Source organism: Capricornis sumatraensis, chromosome 1 (genome assembly GCF_032405125.1).
Source record: "Capricornis sumatraensis isolate serow.1 chromosome 1, serow.2, whole genome shotgun sequence".
NCBI classification, from domain to species: domain Eukaryota; kingdom Metazoa; phylum Chordata; class Mammalia; order Artiodactyla; family Bovidae; genus Capricornis; species Capricornis sumatraensis.
Window position 1 is genome coordinate 95,375,970 of NC_091069.1, and position 15,663 is coordinate 95,391,632.

A 15,663-nucleotide genomic window follows, 5' to 3' on the forward strand; every position below is an offset into this window, starting at 1 on the left:
GGATGCCCACTGAGCACTTATAACATGAGTGAGAGGAAGTAACAGCAAATTGTTTCAAGAGGAAAGAAAGTGGTCCGATAGGTCACTCCTTGGCAAGATGTTCAGAAATACTGGAACAATGATTCCAGCTCTATAGAAATACTTCTAAACTTTTAACGAAAGGGAGGTGTTATCAGGCCCCAACACTCAAACTAGGATAACCCAAGCTCATTTTATACAGATCACCAAAGGGCCTAATTATGAAGGTGTGGGTGGGTAAAGGGGAGCCAGGTATGTTAATGCTCAAGAGGCCTGAAGTGAGGCAGGAGGGTGGGGGGACAGGAACCTGACCCAGAAGTTGAGTAGCAAGGACCACCCTGAGAGGCCCAAGGCCAAAGCCAGCCTAGGGATCCTTGCAGCGAGGGGCCAGGAAAATAAATACCTTTGGCCTCATTCTCGTGCTGGCCTCCCCACTCCACACACTGGCCGAAGCCAAGGGAAAGGGAGGACCTCTTGCTGTGTACATGGTAAGTCAGCCTCCAGGGCAGAGAGAAGAGTGGAGAAGGATGAAGGGTGAGCTGGAGGGAACGATGGCAGATAACTGGCACAGAGGATTATGAAAACAGTACAAACTTGGTTCATTCTGAGACCAATCACCTAGAGAGTTGTGCTTTACTCAGTTTTGTAACATGAAGTGCAGATAGCACAGCAGTCAGCAAAACAAAACCGGGTGCAGAGAAGCAGCCGCAACCCTAGCACAGGTTCCAGGTTTCCAGACAAGCAGAAAGGTCGTCACAGGAAAAGCGAAAAGGAGAACTGCAGCAGGTGGCCTGAAAAAGCCTGTGAGCCCCAGGGCTCCTTCTAAAAAGGAGGCGCAGTGCTTAGGAGCATTCTTGGAGTTTTCCCGAGTGTGAGGTGGGGAGAGGGGCAGGGGATTAAAGATTCTGCCAATATAGTGGCAGCTTTCCTTACTCCCAGGACTGGGGAGATGGGGAGCAACGACTGCCTGGGTGACAGAGCCCCTTTCCCTCACATTATCCTAGCGACAGCTGGCTTTTTGCCTTAGTATCCCTTGTTAACCCTGTAACCCTTGACCAAGGAGCCAAATGAAGGTGGCCAGCCAAACTGCATCCCTTCTCTTCCAGCATCAAAGGCCCTATAATCACTGGTTGCTTTTGCTGGGGGAGTGTTTAGGCTCTGAAGCAAACTGGTTAATTTAAGAAGAAAGATAACATTATTCCTAAATTGGCCCAACTTTTTTAAGAAAAAAAGCTTGTGGACCTTATGTTAACTTTTTTCCCAGGAAATGGTATTACTATTTTTTCCTCCTTCACCCAAAGGGTCATAGAGTTAAAAAAAAGAAATCTATATAGTTACAGGTATAAATCCTTTCAAAACTCTTCATAACAAATAAACATAGTTCACCTTCACCAGTAGTCTGACATTTCAAAATGGTGAAAATGTTGAGAAGTTTAAAGGCACTGTTGGTGAGTCTGCTGAGATTGGCACACTTGTGCACTGCTATTACAACTGCGAAGTGGCACCTTTCTGGTATTAAAAATTCATATCCTCTTCCCCAGTAATTCCACTGAAGGGAAGCTATCCTACAGAAAAAGATGTGTACAGAGATTTACTTCCAAAAGCAAAATGAAAAATGGAAAGCAGTGTTAATATATAAAAATAGAATTACATTATGTGAAGTTTCACTTTTACAAAGAACATGTTCGATAGTTACGGCTGTGTGGAGTCATTAGGAGCATCAAATCGGGTCACGTGGAGTTTTAATCCTGGCTACAGGCACTTTGAGCTGTAGGGCAGCTTTGGCTTCTCCCTAGGCTTCAGGAGAAAAGACGCCTTCATAATGGAGAAGTCTGGGGTACCACCTTAACAGAGCGACCAAACTGTACCACCAGTGACAAGGCCAAGTGACGGTATGTGCCTCCCAGTGATGTAAAACCGGAAGGACACAAAGTCTACGTATCATTCTCCAAAATATTTAAACTGACTCGAATCACGAACAAACTCATTCCGAAATTCTGAAAGACATCTGGGGCACTCCTCAAAAAATGTCAACATCACCTTTAAAAAAAAAATTGTTCTAGATTAAAGGAGCCTTTAAAAGAGACATGACTGTTGATATAAGACAGAAACCAACAAAATTCTGTAAAGCAATTCTCCTTCAGTTAAAAAATAATTGAGAGAGACATGGCAACTAAATACAACAGAGGGTGAAGTGCCCCAAGGTATGCAATTTACTTTCAAATATTTCAGAAAAGAAGTGTTTGCCCATGCATAGACAAGACTAAGAACAAGCAAACTTTAACAAAACATTAACATACGGCCTGTAACCTACTCTATCTTGACTGACACAACCATATTTTAAGACAAAATATGAAAAAAAAAAAACCATTTATAAAACATGATTTTTAGCTGTACGACCTTGCGCACATTATTATTTGTACAACCTTTTAACGGGAGTAATCTACTTCATATGATGCTGTGATAATTAAATGAATTCTTGCATACAAAAACTTGGAACCAGAAAGCTTGGAACGGGTGATGCTGGAGTAGCCAGAATTAAGTGCAAGAGTATGAGCTGATGGATATAAAGTCATTTAGATAAGAACCTCATACATTGTAGACATTCAATAAATGTTTGCAATTATTCCAATTATATAAAAATAAAATATATTTGGACAGAAACAAAAGACAATAACAACAATAACTGTGATTATCTTTTAAAATATGAAAAGGTAGGACCAGGAGTGGTTTTTTTTCCCTTTGTTACCATTCTGTGTTTTAAAACTTTATACAATACAACATAACAGATTTTATGATCTAGGAAAAACAATGTTTTTTATAAAAGCTGAAAAATTTTTAATATTTCTGTCATTTCACAAAACATCTTTTGTTGACATTCTACAAATGATACCATCCAATAATGTTCCAATACTTTCTTCTTGTGAAGATAGTTTATATACCTATAAGCATAAAAGACAGATTACAACATGCTGACATATTCATGCACTACTAATTTTCATTATACAAAAACGTTTATGTGACCTAATTTATTACTCAATTATTGGGATAATAGGATGGAATCACAATGTGATTAAGGTATGCAAAGTAAACAGCAACTCATCACTTATGTCAAAAGTATCAACTGCAGTTATAGTGATAATTCTCAAAACATCAAAACATTTGTACCAATTTTAAAAGCACACATCTAGACATTAACTTCATACTATATTTTATATTTCAAATGTAAGCTTGATATCTAAAGTTATCTATTCTTTTTAAAAGAATGTCTTTACCACCTGTTTCTAATTATATCTTACATAAATCTGCACTTCTTTGCATGTCTTATCATTTTTCAAGTAATTTTTAACTATATTAACCTTTCTTAAAAGTGAAAACAATATAGAAGCATTGGTGATCAATAAGCAAACAGCATTATTCCACATCTGTCATGCTCTTCCTAAAATTGCAGTTTACAAACCTTTTTGACTTCTGTAATATTTGTTATTTCAGGGAGATTTTCCAGAGGAACCTGATGACCTTCTACCTGAGATATTAGGTGTTCTTGATTTATTTGTTTTTCACCCTCTTCAATATAAGCAATCAGAATTGAAGTATCATTTGCTGAGATACCAAATTTTTTCAAGGCCTCTGAAATCTAAGGGGTGAAAAAGACAATAAAATCAGTAGTCTCAACACATGAAACCTCTCCCCATTTGCAGCCTTTCCTGGTCAGATTCTTGTTTCTCATAGCCTAGTGGTTCTCTCTGCCTACAGTTTCGCAGTGTCCCTCCCTCATCTCTACCACCCCTGCCTCTAGAGTACTCCCCGCTCGAAGCTGCACCTCATTCCCACAGAATCCAGCCTGGACTTACCTGGATGGACCCAGTGACTCAGCACGCCCTCCTGCCCTCCAGCCAGTGGGGCTGTCTGGGCTCCTGTCCTTTCCTACTTTTCTTGCCTGTGCCTGCACTTTGTCCTCTACCTGGGCTGCCAGTATCTTTCAAGGGTCCAGTTCAAAGGTCACTGCTTTAGCACTATCCTCCTTATAGAATGAATTGCTTCTTTGTTCCCACAGATTTGCATTATTATTCCACTATATCAATTATCTTAGGACATTTGAACTTTATCTTGTTCATCTGCCTTTCTTGGGAACATTTCTGACCCTAGACTGGAACAGGAGCAAGCTTAACACATGTTTATGAACTGCAGTCTCTTGAGTTATTTCAGTGATCTCAAAGAAACAATCACCCAGTAATTTTCCCCAAGATACTGGGGAATTCCATTACTACCCATTTTATAAATTTTTCAAACATCTGTATTTTAAAGCATGCCACACGTTTCCTAATCTTTCTCTCCATGTCAGTACTTGACTGTGTTTAGTAGTTACTAGTTAGTGAGTTCAGTTGCTCAGTCGTGTCCGACTCTGTGACCCCATGAGTAATAATTAAACTTCATCAGCAAAATTAGTTGGTTTTTTAAAAAATATGCCCAGGTGGAATGTTTTTAACTCAAAAACTTTGATTACTATCAATATCTCAAACACAAACTCTTCCTATGTACTGCAGTGTATGAGCATGTGTTAAGAGCTAGTCTAGGTATCAGGCAGATTTCTGGTCTATGGAAAAGGCATGGTTCTATCCTCAAAGAGTTTATAGGGAGAATAAAAGATGCGCATGGTAACACACAAATACCCATGCCTAATTTTTATCATGAGATTTAAATAGCATTTTCCTGACTCTGTATGTCAGGAAGGACAAATAAAACTATCCTCACTTAATTTAGCTAAATTTCATGAGTGATTCCAATGCTTACTTGTCTCGTAGGCGGCAATGCTAAACCTCAACTCTGTCCAGCACTCACTCTTCACTGTTAACACTGAGTCACACACAGGCTACCATGACAAGGTCAAAAGATATAAAGAAAGTATACATTCCATATTAATTACATTGTTATTTGGGGAAAGATTGAAAATAACTTCAGTAGATAGAGTTCTTGTCTTCATTTTCCCCAGTTTGTAGAGGTGAACTGCTTTGTTTGCGGCCACAATTATCTGAAATGGATCGACAATCTACCAAAGAGAACAGAAAGAATTACACACAAAGAATCTGGAGCACTCTGAAGAGCAATGCCCTGTACCCTCGAGTGTCAGGCTGTTTTACTTCATCATAATTTCTATATTTTCAAAACTGTCAAAATCTCAAGGGCCTAGGTGTTTAGAAAAATCACAGAATTTTACAGCTGCAGGCAATTAAGATACAAAAAGTTTTAAAACAACTTATTGAGGACTATTATTATGGGAAAGGCCATATTCTCAACATCTAAACTTTATTTTCTATTCTACTCAAAACTACCCTATTTGATATCTTTTATTATTTTTCATGTGCAATAAATGAGGAAACCAAGGCAAAGAATGGGTTAGAATTTCAGTTCTGCCACTTACCACCAAGGGAACCTGGGCAAATTCCTTAGCATTTTATCTTTTAGAAGCAGATAATCATCTCACTACTTCATAGAGTTGTTGTGAAGATTAAGTGAGTTAGCAGTAATATAAAGAACTTACCAAATTAGCACTGAATAAAGGCTGGCTACCACATGCTCAAAGTCATAATAAATGGCATAACTGGGATTTAAGTACTGGTGATTCTACCACTGTGCAATGCCTCCTTTACAGAGGGTTTCTAGGTCACACAAGAGGATGGATATCTAGGCATCTGCCATCATATCAGAGGGAAACCACCTTTCACGTCAGGACGGGGCTCAGCACTTTGCTTCTGCTGCTGCTAAGTCGTGTCCGACTCTGTGCGACCCCACAGATGGCAGCCCACCAGGCTCCCCCGTCCCTGGGATTCTCCAGGCAAGAACGCTGGGGTGGGTTGCCATTTCCTTCTCCAGTGCATGAAAGTGAAAGTGAAGTCCCTCAGTCCCGTCTGACTCTCAGTGACCCCATGGACTGGAGCCTTCCAGGCTCCTCCGTCCATGGGATTTTCCAGGCAAGAGTACTGGAGTGGGGTGCCATTGCCTTCTCCCACTTGGTTTCTATTCACTGTTAAACTGAAGGCTGGCCAAATCTGAATCCACTCTACAGGTTAGACAAGTCCTTTTACATGAAGATAACAATTTTGGGCTAACCCATAACATCATGCAAAATCACTCATTGCCATGAGTACTTACCACTGTAGGATTTATTAATGAGCCATCAATGGCACCTTCCATGGCCTTTTTTCTCAAGCCCGCAGCATTTTTTACATCTTTAAATAACAGAAGGGTCACCCTGTATTCAGGAAATAGGTCCAGCTGATGTGTTAACTGCATTTCATAGATAAGCAGGATGCTACTGCACAGGACCAAAAGACCAAAAGTTAACAACTGTAAGTCACTAACAAATATCCTTGCTCACAATTAAAGTATTACAACTTTAATAGTAAGATGTAGAACTGTTAAACTTGAAAAATCCACCCCAAAACATCTGGCAGCCTGATGACAGACTGTCTTCCTAACCCTGCTAAGCTGTTCTAGCTTCCTTCCTGCAGAACGATCAAGGGCAACACCCGGTCCCCTAGTTGTACAGAAAAGGTAGGCTCTGGATGAGGGGGAGATTCTCAACAACTAGGAGCAGGGTACCAGACACTTTTTAGACCACAGGGTACTTACAGCATTAAGGAATCTGAAGATTTATGTAATAAGATGTTTTTATCATCCTGAGTAAAAGGTTGAAAACCTACCTAACTAGTAACAGGCCCAACTACAGTGGCTTTACTGACCAACCACTAAAAACTGTAGTCTTGAAGAGTAGCTAAGGATGTGTAAATATAGTAATAAATAACATTAAGTACTTAACATCTGACTGGAAAATAAAACACAAAATGTGCATAATATGTGGGGTTTTAAAAATGTACACAAAAAGAAAACTACTGAAAAAAACAACAAAATATTATCTTTGACTTGCTGGAATTACATATGATTTTTTCTGTTACCATCTGGAAAAATAAAATTGTGAAAATTAATAATTGTTAATAATGTCTTGGCACAGCAGGGCCACACAATCTTTATTATCATGATAACATCCAATGGAAAAAATATATATATACATAGAATGTATACCCAGTTCTACCCCCCCCCCCAAAATGGACTCAGAAAACAAAGGAAGCACACCAAAATATGGCCATCTTGGGTAGCAGAATTACAGACAATTTTGTTTTCTAGAAAAAATATTTTTGCATGTTCTGAATTTTCTACAGTGAGCACACAAAAGATAATGAGTACATATAACCAGGGAGGAAACAATTTTTTTGTGTTTTTTGTTTTTACAGTAGGGGGAAAAGGGCGCCTATCAAATGTCAAAAATGGTTTTGGTTTGTTTTATATAATTCACTCACTTAGGTCAGAAACTTCGAACCATCGCTGGATACTTACCTTCCACTCAAATCCCATATCTTATGCAAAACTCTTGTCAATTTTTAAGTAGCACCTTGAAGGGTCCAATTCTCTCCCATACCTACTCTGCCACCGCCGTTGGCCACCTTCTCTCCTCAACAGCGGTGACCTCCTAGAAGTCGCCTCACAATTCCTTCCCTCCTATCATCCAACTTCCACCCGGGAGTCAAAGTGATCTTTTCAAAACGTACACCAAATCCTGCCCTGCTATCAAGTCCCTTTATGTCACGGAGTCCCAGACTGTGATCTGAGACCTTCCTCCCTCTTCCGCTTCCTAGCGCAGCCCTGCAGACCGCGCTCATTTCCCCACAGCCGCACTGGCCCTTCCAGCTTGTCACCACCCCCAGTCCCTACCCAGCATGCCCCCTCGGACAGCCGGTTACTCTGAGTTAATCCTCCCTCCCTTCGACTGGCCAGTAAGAGCCCATTTGCCAGCGCCCCCAGGACTAGTCTCCTATTCTACGAGCTCCTCTGTTACAACTTTGGTGAGTCTGAGGCTCATCAGAATGCTGTATCGTCCGCCCTCGAAGGGAGGCTGAGCCGATCACTGCCGGGCTGCATCCCAGGACCCGACCTTGGCAAACGCTCGATAAACGAGGGCGCCGAGAATCACAGGTATCATCTGGAAAATCACTGGTCTCCAGTCGCCGCCCGACCCGGCCAGCGATGTGGCGCCAGGAGTACTCACCGTCGCGTCCCCGTCCGTCTCGTAAGATCTTCCCCACGGAAACAAAGCCCTCAGCTTCCGGGAGATCTGCCGCAGCTGCGCTCCTTCCTCGCCCTACCCGACCCTGCAGTGTCATTTCAGGTCGGGGTCGGAGGAAGGTTCTCAGCTACCTCCTTACACAGTGTTTCGCCGGCGTGAGTCGCGTCTGCTGACCCGAAGGGGAGCAGGGGCTCGGTCCGCCACTTCCTATGAGAGTGGCGGCAAGGCTCCTCCGACCGGGCCGGAAGCCTGAGTGCGGGTCTTGGCCGCGTCCTTAAGCCGCTTGGCCTTGAACGAGACATCCTGTTTCCTTCTATGCGAAGAAAATTAATGGCTCCGATGAGCTCTACATATGTCTCCGCTGCTCGAGATTCTACAGTTCTTTTTCGAGGCAAGCAGGACTCAGTTTTTTCTTGTTCTGGACGAGGTCCACTTGGCCAGGATCTCCTGGAGCCGAAAGCGCTCGGCGATCTGCCTAGGGTACTTGAGAGAGGTGTCAGTACAACCTCTTCGCCCAGCAGGCTCACAAGTTTGCCATCCCTGAGTATATCAGCCTCCGAAAGAGGAGGTCATCCGCTAAATGGATGTTTTTCTTCCATGTTATTCTAATATGTTATTCTTCCATGTTTTTTATGCTTGGGGGCTCATCTAGGTCAATACTTTCCTTTAAACAAAAAGGTAAATAATAAATAGGATAGATATGTGCTAAGGAGAAAAAACTAGAGAATAGGGGGTAATGTCAGGCCGTGAGTATTACCTTTTAAAATAGGATGGTTAAGAAAGATCTCACCAAAAAGGGCCATTTGTGACTGGGGGAGGTTTGGAGGCAGGTTCTGTGTGTATCTGAAGAGCAGCAATTCCAGAGAGAACAGAGAGAGTTAAAAGACTCAGAACAGATATGGCCTCATTTAAGAAAGAGCAAAGAGAACCGTGTGGCTTGAGCCCAGTGGGAATATATATGAAATTATTCTGAGGAAAGACTGGTATCCAGATTATATAACCAACTCCAGTTCGAAAATAGTAAGAGACACAACCTGATTAAGGATAGATGGCACAATTAAACACATTTTAGGAAAGATACATGAAAGGCCAATAAAAACATGAAAAGATGCTCATCATTAGTCATCAGGGAAATAGACACAAATTAAAAACATAATGAGTTATTACTACATACCCATAAGAATGCTAAAATTTGAAAGACCTTAAAATTTTTAAATATCAAGTGTTGTCAAACATCCAGAACTGGAACCTTCACATATTGCTAGTCGGAGTATAAAATTAAAATAGTGTAACCACTTTGGAAAAGAGTTTGGCAGTTTCTTAAAAAATTAAATGCATGGTGCCAGTGTTAAAGAATCCACCTGCCAGTGCAGGGATGCAAGACTGCTGGTCTGATCCCTGGGTCAGGAGAATCCCCTGGAGGAGGGCATGGCAACCCACTCCAGTGTTCTTGCCTAGAGAATCCCATGGACAGAGGAGCCGGGCAGGCCACAGTCTATGGGGTTAAAAAGAGTCAGACACGGTTGAAACAACTGAGCACACTCCCTTGCACGTGCGTACTTAACCATTCGCAGCAGTTCCACTCCTTGATATTTAACCAGGAGCAGTGACAACGTGTCCACCCACAGGCTTGAACATAAATGTTCATAGCAACTCTACTCATGATGGCCCCAAACTGGGAACAACCCAGTGCCCAATAATACATGAATGGATAAACAAATTGTGGTAAATTCATGTCATGAAATACTATTCAGTAATAAAAGGAATGAACATACTTGCAACATGAATCAATCTAAAAACATGCTCAGCAAAAAAAGCAAAGTAAAATTGTTACTGTATGTTTCCATTTCTACAAAACTATAGGGATTGCAAATATAGCAAATTTATTCTAGAGTGAAAGCAAATTAGTGGTTGTTAGGGATGGGGAAGTGGGAGACACTGGAAAAAAAAAAAAAAACCCAAGAGAACATTTGCGATGAAGCCAGTGTTCTATGTCCTGATGTCATGTTAATTACAAGGGAACCTGCGTTAAAATGCATCAAATTATGTCATTTTAAAGAGTACATTTTGTAAAATTTCTCAGTAAAGTTGATTTAAAAAGACAAAGTTGTCCAGTTCAAAGTGACTTGTCTGTGATCACCAAAAGCTGGAAACAGCCCAAACCCTTGTTAAGTGAATAAACAAACTGTATATCCATACAATAGAACACAACTTGGCAGTTAAAAGGAAATCAACTATTACTACATACAATAACATTGACAAATTTCAAAATTATGCTGAAAAAAAGTCAGACATAAAAATAGTGTATCCTGTGATTCCATCATTTACATAGAACAGATCCTACTGTATAGCACAAAAAACTATTCAATATTCTGTGATAAACCCATAATGGAAAAGAATATTAAAAGGAATAGAATATATATTCAATGTATATGTATAGCTGATTCACTTTGCTGTACAGCAGAAACTAACACAACATTGTAAGTCAACCATACTTTAATAAAAAAAAAAAGTTTAAATAAAACGGAAATTAAATTTGCTGAATTGCTTCATAAGGAAATAGAAAAATGCCTTGTGTCAGGCTGTTGAAAATGTTCTCTCTTGAACATAACCTCTAGCAGATGGAAAGAGGGCTCTTTAATATTTCCATTTTCTTTGATGCTATTAATATTCCCTTATAATCTCTGTGTATGTGGTCACAGTTGGTCTCTTGAGGTAGTTCTACTTTACCCTCGATTTCTGAAGTCATTAATGTCGATATAGTAGCAACCACTACCACCTACCTGTGGAGAAGGAAATGGCAACCCACTTCAGTATTCTTGCCTGGGAAATCCCATGGACAGAGGCGCCTGGTAGGCTATGGTCCATGGGGTCGCAAAGAGTCAGACATGACTTAGTGACTAAATAACAATTCTATTGGGGGTATATAAGAATAGAGTGGTGAGGGTGAGGAACAGGCTTCACAGTGAGCCAAAAAGACAGGTTGTTTGGTATATGTGTTCACTCAGCAGGTTGGTTCTTCTCTGGAAGGCTTGGTAGGAAAAGCCATTCCACGAGTATTCCACAGAAGGGAGAATGGAGGGGGAATTCACCTGCCAGGCTCCCTTCTCTCTTCTGCATTTCACTATTTAAGGCTCCTCACACGGGAGTCAGATGCTCTACACTTCTGTACATCATCTCACCCTTCCATGGCAGCTTATAAAGCCAGAGCTCGTGGCCTGACGTGCAGCATTTCCTCCAACTCCAAAGTGGAGGGATGGCTGATAGAGAGGGCTTCATAGGGGGGCTGTAAGGGCCATGCAGGCCCAGAGTTTACCTTGGGCTCCAGTCAGCTTAGGGAGTGCTAGGTTTGCCTGCAAAGGCAAAACTGGGGAGGATGGGCCAGGTGGCAGATGGCACTTTCAGGAAGGAGGAGGAGACCATTCTTGGAATCTGTATTTCACATAACAGGATATAAATGAAATAAATGCTAAATAGTCCTACAAAGTAACTTGTAGCTAAAGGAGTAATTCAGTAGGTGGGTAAGGTTGGGAGAGATGGCTTTACTGAGGAGATGGGGCTTTGAGAATGATTTGCCCATAGAGGCTTCAGGAGAGCTGTTACAGCCAAGAAACAATCTGAAAGACAGAGATACCGTGGCATAAATGTGTATGTGCTCAAGAACTGCTGGCACAGTGAAGAATGGAGTGGAGCATGGCAGAGGCTTTGAAAAGTCAGCTGGGAGTCAGATCACACAAGGTCTTGCCAAGGAGTTGGAAATGGATTCTCAAGGCCATAAGCCATTCAAAATTTCCAAGAGTGGGATAACATTCATGAGTTTGTTTTAGGATATAATTCTGGGGCAGCTGTTAGAATTACACTAGAAAGGTGGTTCAAAGAGGATTCTAGGTAGGGCTTTCTCCATAGTAGGAGTATCTGTAGTTGACTGTATGGGTCCAGATCATGACTTAGAGCACTGAGCGGCCTGCAATTCTGGAACGTAATGCCTAAAAATCAAGCTTACCAGACTGATGTTAAATCCAAAACTCATTTAATTGACAAAGTCTCATTATACTGTGCCAGGAACCAGCGTGAGGAACTTGGCCTGTGGCAAAGGTCATGAGGAGGGAGGCTCGGCATACACAAAGGAGGGATTGAGCCTCAGGAGACCTCCTGTTCCCAAACATCTACCCCCCAAACCAGAGTCTGCCAACTTTACTGTTTTATGCTCTCACCTACACCTCTGACTTTACGGGGGGCTGTCCCCCACCACCTCTCTCGGAGAAGGAGTCAACTTGCAGCTCCAGTCAATAAAAATTCCTGGGTGTGACAAGAATGTTTCAACTTACAAACTCCTCTGAAGTTTCTCTAGCCTGCCTGAACAGGTTCGTCCGGCCACATGTGATTGTTTACAGCCTCCCAACCGTCAGAGGCACGAGATGCTTTAAACTTTCTAAATACAGATTCTTTTGAGAAGTTAGATTATTAGTATGTGGGTTGGTTAGAAATTATACTGGTGAAGGGTTTTCATTTGTTGGGCCAATATTTGCTGCTAAGTCTCCATATTCCTTGCCCTTATACACATTAATGAATATAACTAGCATATAAGAGAAATAAGTATTAACCTTTGATATTAATCATGTTAAACCTTCAGTTCAGGTCAGTTCAGTTCAGTCACTCAGTCGTGTCCGACTCTTTGCAACCCCATGAATCGCAGCATGCCAGGCCTCCCTGTCCATCACCATCTCCCGGAGTTCACTCAGACTCACGTCCATCGAGTCAGTGATGCCATCCAGCCATCTCATCCTCGGTCATCCCCTTCTCCTCCTGCCCCCAATCCCTCCCAGCATCAGAGTCTTTTCCAATGAGTCAACTCTTCACATGAGGTGGCCGAAGTATTGGAGTTTCAGCTTTAGCATCATTCCTTCCAAAGAACACCCAGGGCTGATCTCCTTTAGAATGGACTGGTCGGATCTCCTTGCAGTCCAAGGGACTCTCAAGAGTCTTCTCCAACACCACCATCAATTCTTTGGCGCTCAGCCTTCTTCACAGTCCAACTCTCACATCCATACATGACCACTGGAAAAACCATAGCCTTGACTAGACAGACCTTAGTCAGCAAAGTAATGTCTCTGCTTTTGAATATGCTATCTAGGTTGGTCATAACTTTCCTTCCAAGGAGGCTAAGTAAATTCCTTTCTTGATTATAACCCCCTGCACCCTCACCCTATAGGAATGAAACTTTATCTGGTACCTTCGGAGGGTGGCGCCAGGTTTAAGAAAAAATCACCCTGGAAAAAATAAGTTTTCTGGTTGACTGACCATTATCAGAAAGGGCCATAAAATGTCAGCAGGCCTCATGGCCAGAAGATGACATAAAGCCCCTAAGACCTTTGTATACATTTATATGAAGCACCTGATTTTGACAAGGGTCAGGTCTGCTGATCCCACGTGACTCTGTATTCTATCTCTATGTGTAACAAAAAGTATATAAGCAAACCTGAAAATAAAGAAACGGATCAGTTTCTGGAAAGACTGATTCCCTCGTGTCGTTCTTTCTTTCCCCTTCTGGCTGAATTCCCATCTGGAGCGTGGATGCTCGCCAAGCCTGCTAATTTTGCCCTGGCTTCTAAGACCCACTCGAGAGGGAGCCCAAGGCGGGGCACCCTCCGCTATTCAAGTGGGCGACAGTGGCCTACGTAGGTGTGCAAACCTCTTTTCTCAAGGTTTTATTGGTATTCCACGTAAACCAAGTTATTCAGCCTCTTTTTCTCCACTAATTTTCCTACTACACTATTCTTTTCTAATCTCTCTTTATATTTCTAATTATATAGCTTTTTCCTAGGATGCCGACTCCATCTCCCCTTCAAATTACCCTGGATCCACCGGGGCTGGACCCCAGCAATACTGGCTAGATTGAACTCATGTCTATATCTCTACTCACCACCCAAACCCCACCAAAACAGATAAACTCCCAAAGATTAAAAACTCACAAGAGAAGGGGAGGAAGGATGAATGGTAGATGAGAGAGTACAGTAAACCTTTCAAAGATATTAACTATCAGAATAGAGACAAACAGGGTCTCCGTGGTGGCTCAGTGGTAAAAAATCCACCTGCCAATGCAAGAGTGATCCCTCATCCAGGAAGATCGCACAAACCTCGGGACAACTAAGCCTGTGCACCACAACTGTTGAGCCTGTGCTCTGGAGCCCCGCTCTGGAGCCCAGGAGCCCTAGAGTCCATGCTCCACAAGAGAAGCCGCCTCAGTGAGAAGCTGTGCACTGCAACTCGAGAGGAGCCCCACGCGCAGCAACTAAAGGAAAGCCTGTGTAGCGGCGAAGACCCAGCACAGCCAGAAATACAAAAGAAAATTTTTAAGGGCTTAAAAAAAAATGGAGAAAAATAAAACCTGATTCTGTGCAGCAAGGGGAAGCTAAACAAAAATAACAAGGTGAGTGACCGCCTTATTACAAGTCTACCATACATGAGCAGTTTCCAGCAGCTCTGAGTGCTCCAATCTTAAGCACTAAACAACAGGCAAAGATCACCAGATATTCCAAGATCACATCTAACAAGAGAGAAAGGCATCAACAAACAGGAGAAAACCAAAACCAAAAACGGCTGATCCAGAGAACAGAAGAAACTTAACAACTGATGACTTTATAAAGAGAGAAAAGATAATGCATTCATTAAAAAAAAAGAATGAAGTGCCAGGGAAAGATAGCCATTCAGAAAAGAAGAGCTAGCTATTGGAAATTAAAAACATATAGCAGAAAAAACAGATCTAAATATGCAGCAAAAAACCAATAGAAGGGTAGAAATAAAGCTGAGAAAATTTTTGATTAAAAAAAGATTAAAAATGGAAAATAGACAAAAATACAATTAACTTAAGAGGTACATTTCAGAAAATCAAATAGTCAACTAATAGAAGTTCCCCCAAAAGAAAACAGAGAAGGTAGTGCTCACTTCGGCAGCACATATACTAAAATTGGAACAATATAGAGATTAGCAGGGTCCCTGCACAAGGATGACATGCAAATTGGGGAAGCGCTAAAAGATATAGAGGAAGTGAAAAAACTTTCCCAGAACGGATGCACAGAGCCTGCTAGACTGGAACGCCTCATTTGCATTATGAATTTTAAAAACACCCACACCAGGGACTTCCCTGGTGTTCCAGTGGTTAAGAATCCACCTTTTAATGCCAGGAGACATGGGTTCCATCTCTTATCTGGGAAGATGCCACATGCTGTGGAGCAACTCAGCCTGTGAGGCACAACCAACCGAGCCCCCGCTCTAGACCCTTCAAGCTGAAACTCCTGAAGCCCATGTGCCCTAGAGCCTGTGATCAGCAACAAGAGGAGCCTGCACACAGCAAGAGCAGCCCCTGCCTGCTGCAACTAGAGAACGCCCTCACGCAGCAACGAAGACCCAGCGCAGCCAATAAAATTACCCACAGCAAGCCATATCATGGTATTTCAGGACACTTGAGATAAAGATCCTAAAGCTTTCAGGAACAAAAATTACAGGTCACAAATACAAGTTCT

The 15,663-nt window shown here is 42.0% G+C and overlaps 1 protein-coding gene and 1 non-coding gene across 8 annotated transcripts; one reads left to right on the plus strand and one right to left on the minus strand.

The window, feature by feature from the left end:
• Positions 1-1,430: 1,430 nt before the first annotated feature.
• On the minus strand, positions 1,431-8,164 carry TPRKB (TP53RK binding protein). Of its 7 annotated transcripts, none has more exons than XM_068978605.1 (5): positions 7,414-7,769; positions 6,172-6,334; positions 4,946-5,068; positions 3,479-3,655; positions 1,431-1,583 (listed from the first exon to the last, which is right to left on the minus strand). In XM_068978605.1, the coding sequence occupies exons 2-5, from the start codon at positions 6,310-6,312 to the stop codon at positions 1,542-1,544; spliced, it is 483 nt and encodes a 160-aa protein (XP_068834706.1). In that variant the 5' UTR covers positions 6,313-6,334; positions 7,414-7,769; the 3' UTR covers positions 1,431-1,541. The 7 variants fall into 7 exon arrangements, with proteins under 7 accessions (XP_068834706.1, XP_068834690.1, XP_068834714.1 ...); XM_068978589.1 differs by lacking the exons at positions 1,431-1,583; positions 7,414-7,769 and adding exons at positions 2,874-2,960; positions 8,123-8,164; XM_068978613.1 differs by lacking the exons at positions 1,431-1,583; positions 7,414-7,769 and adding exons at positions 2,874-2,960; positions 8,009-8,104 and having other exon boundaries at positions 6,172-6,271.
• A 6,913-nt stretch (positions 8,165-15,077) lies between these two features.
• Positions 15,078-15,181, plus strand: LOC138093502 (U6 spliceosomal RNA). The gene has a single exon (XR_011146106.1). It is a non-coding gene; the product is annotated as a U6 spliceosomal RNA (small nuclear RNA).
• Positions 15,182-15,663: the final 482 nt, after the last annotated feature.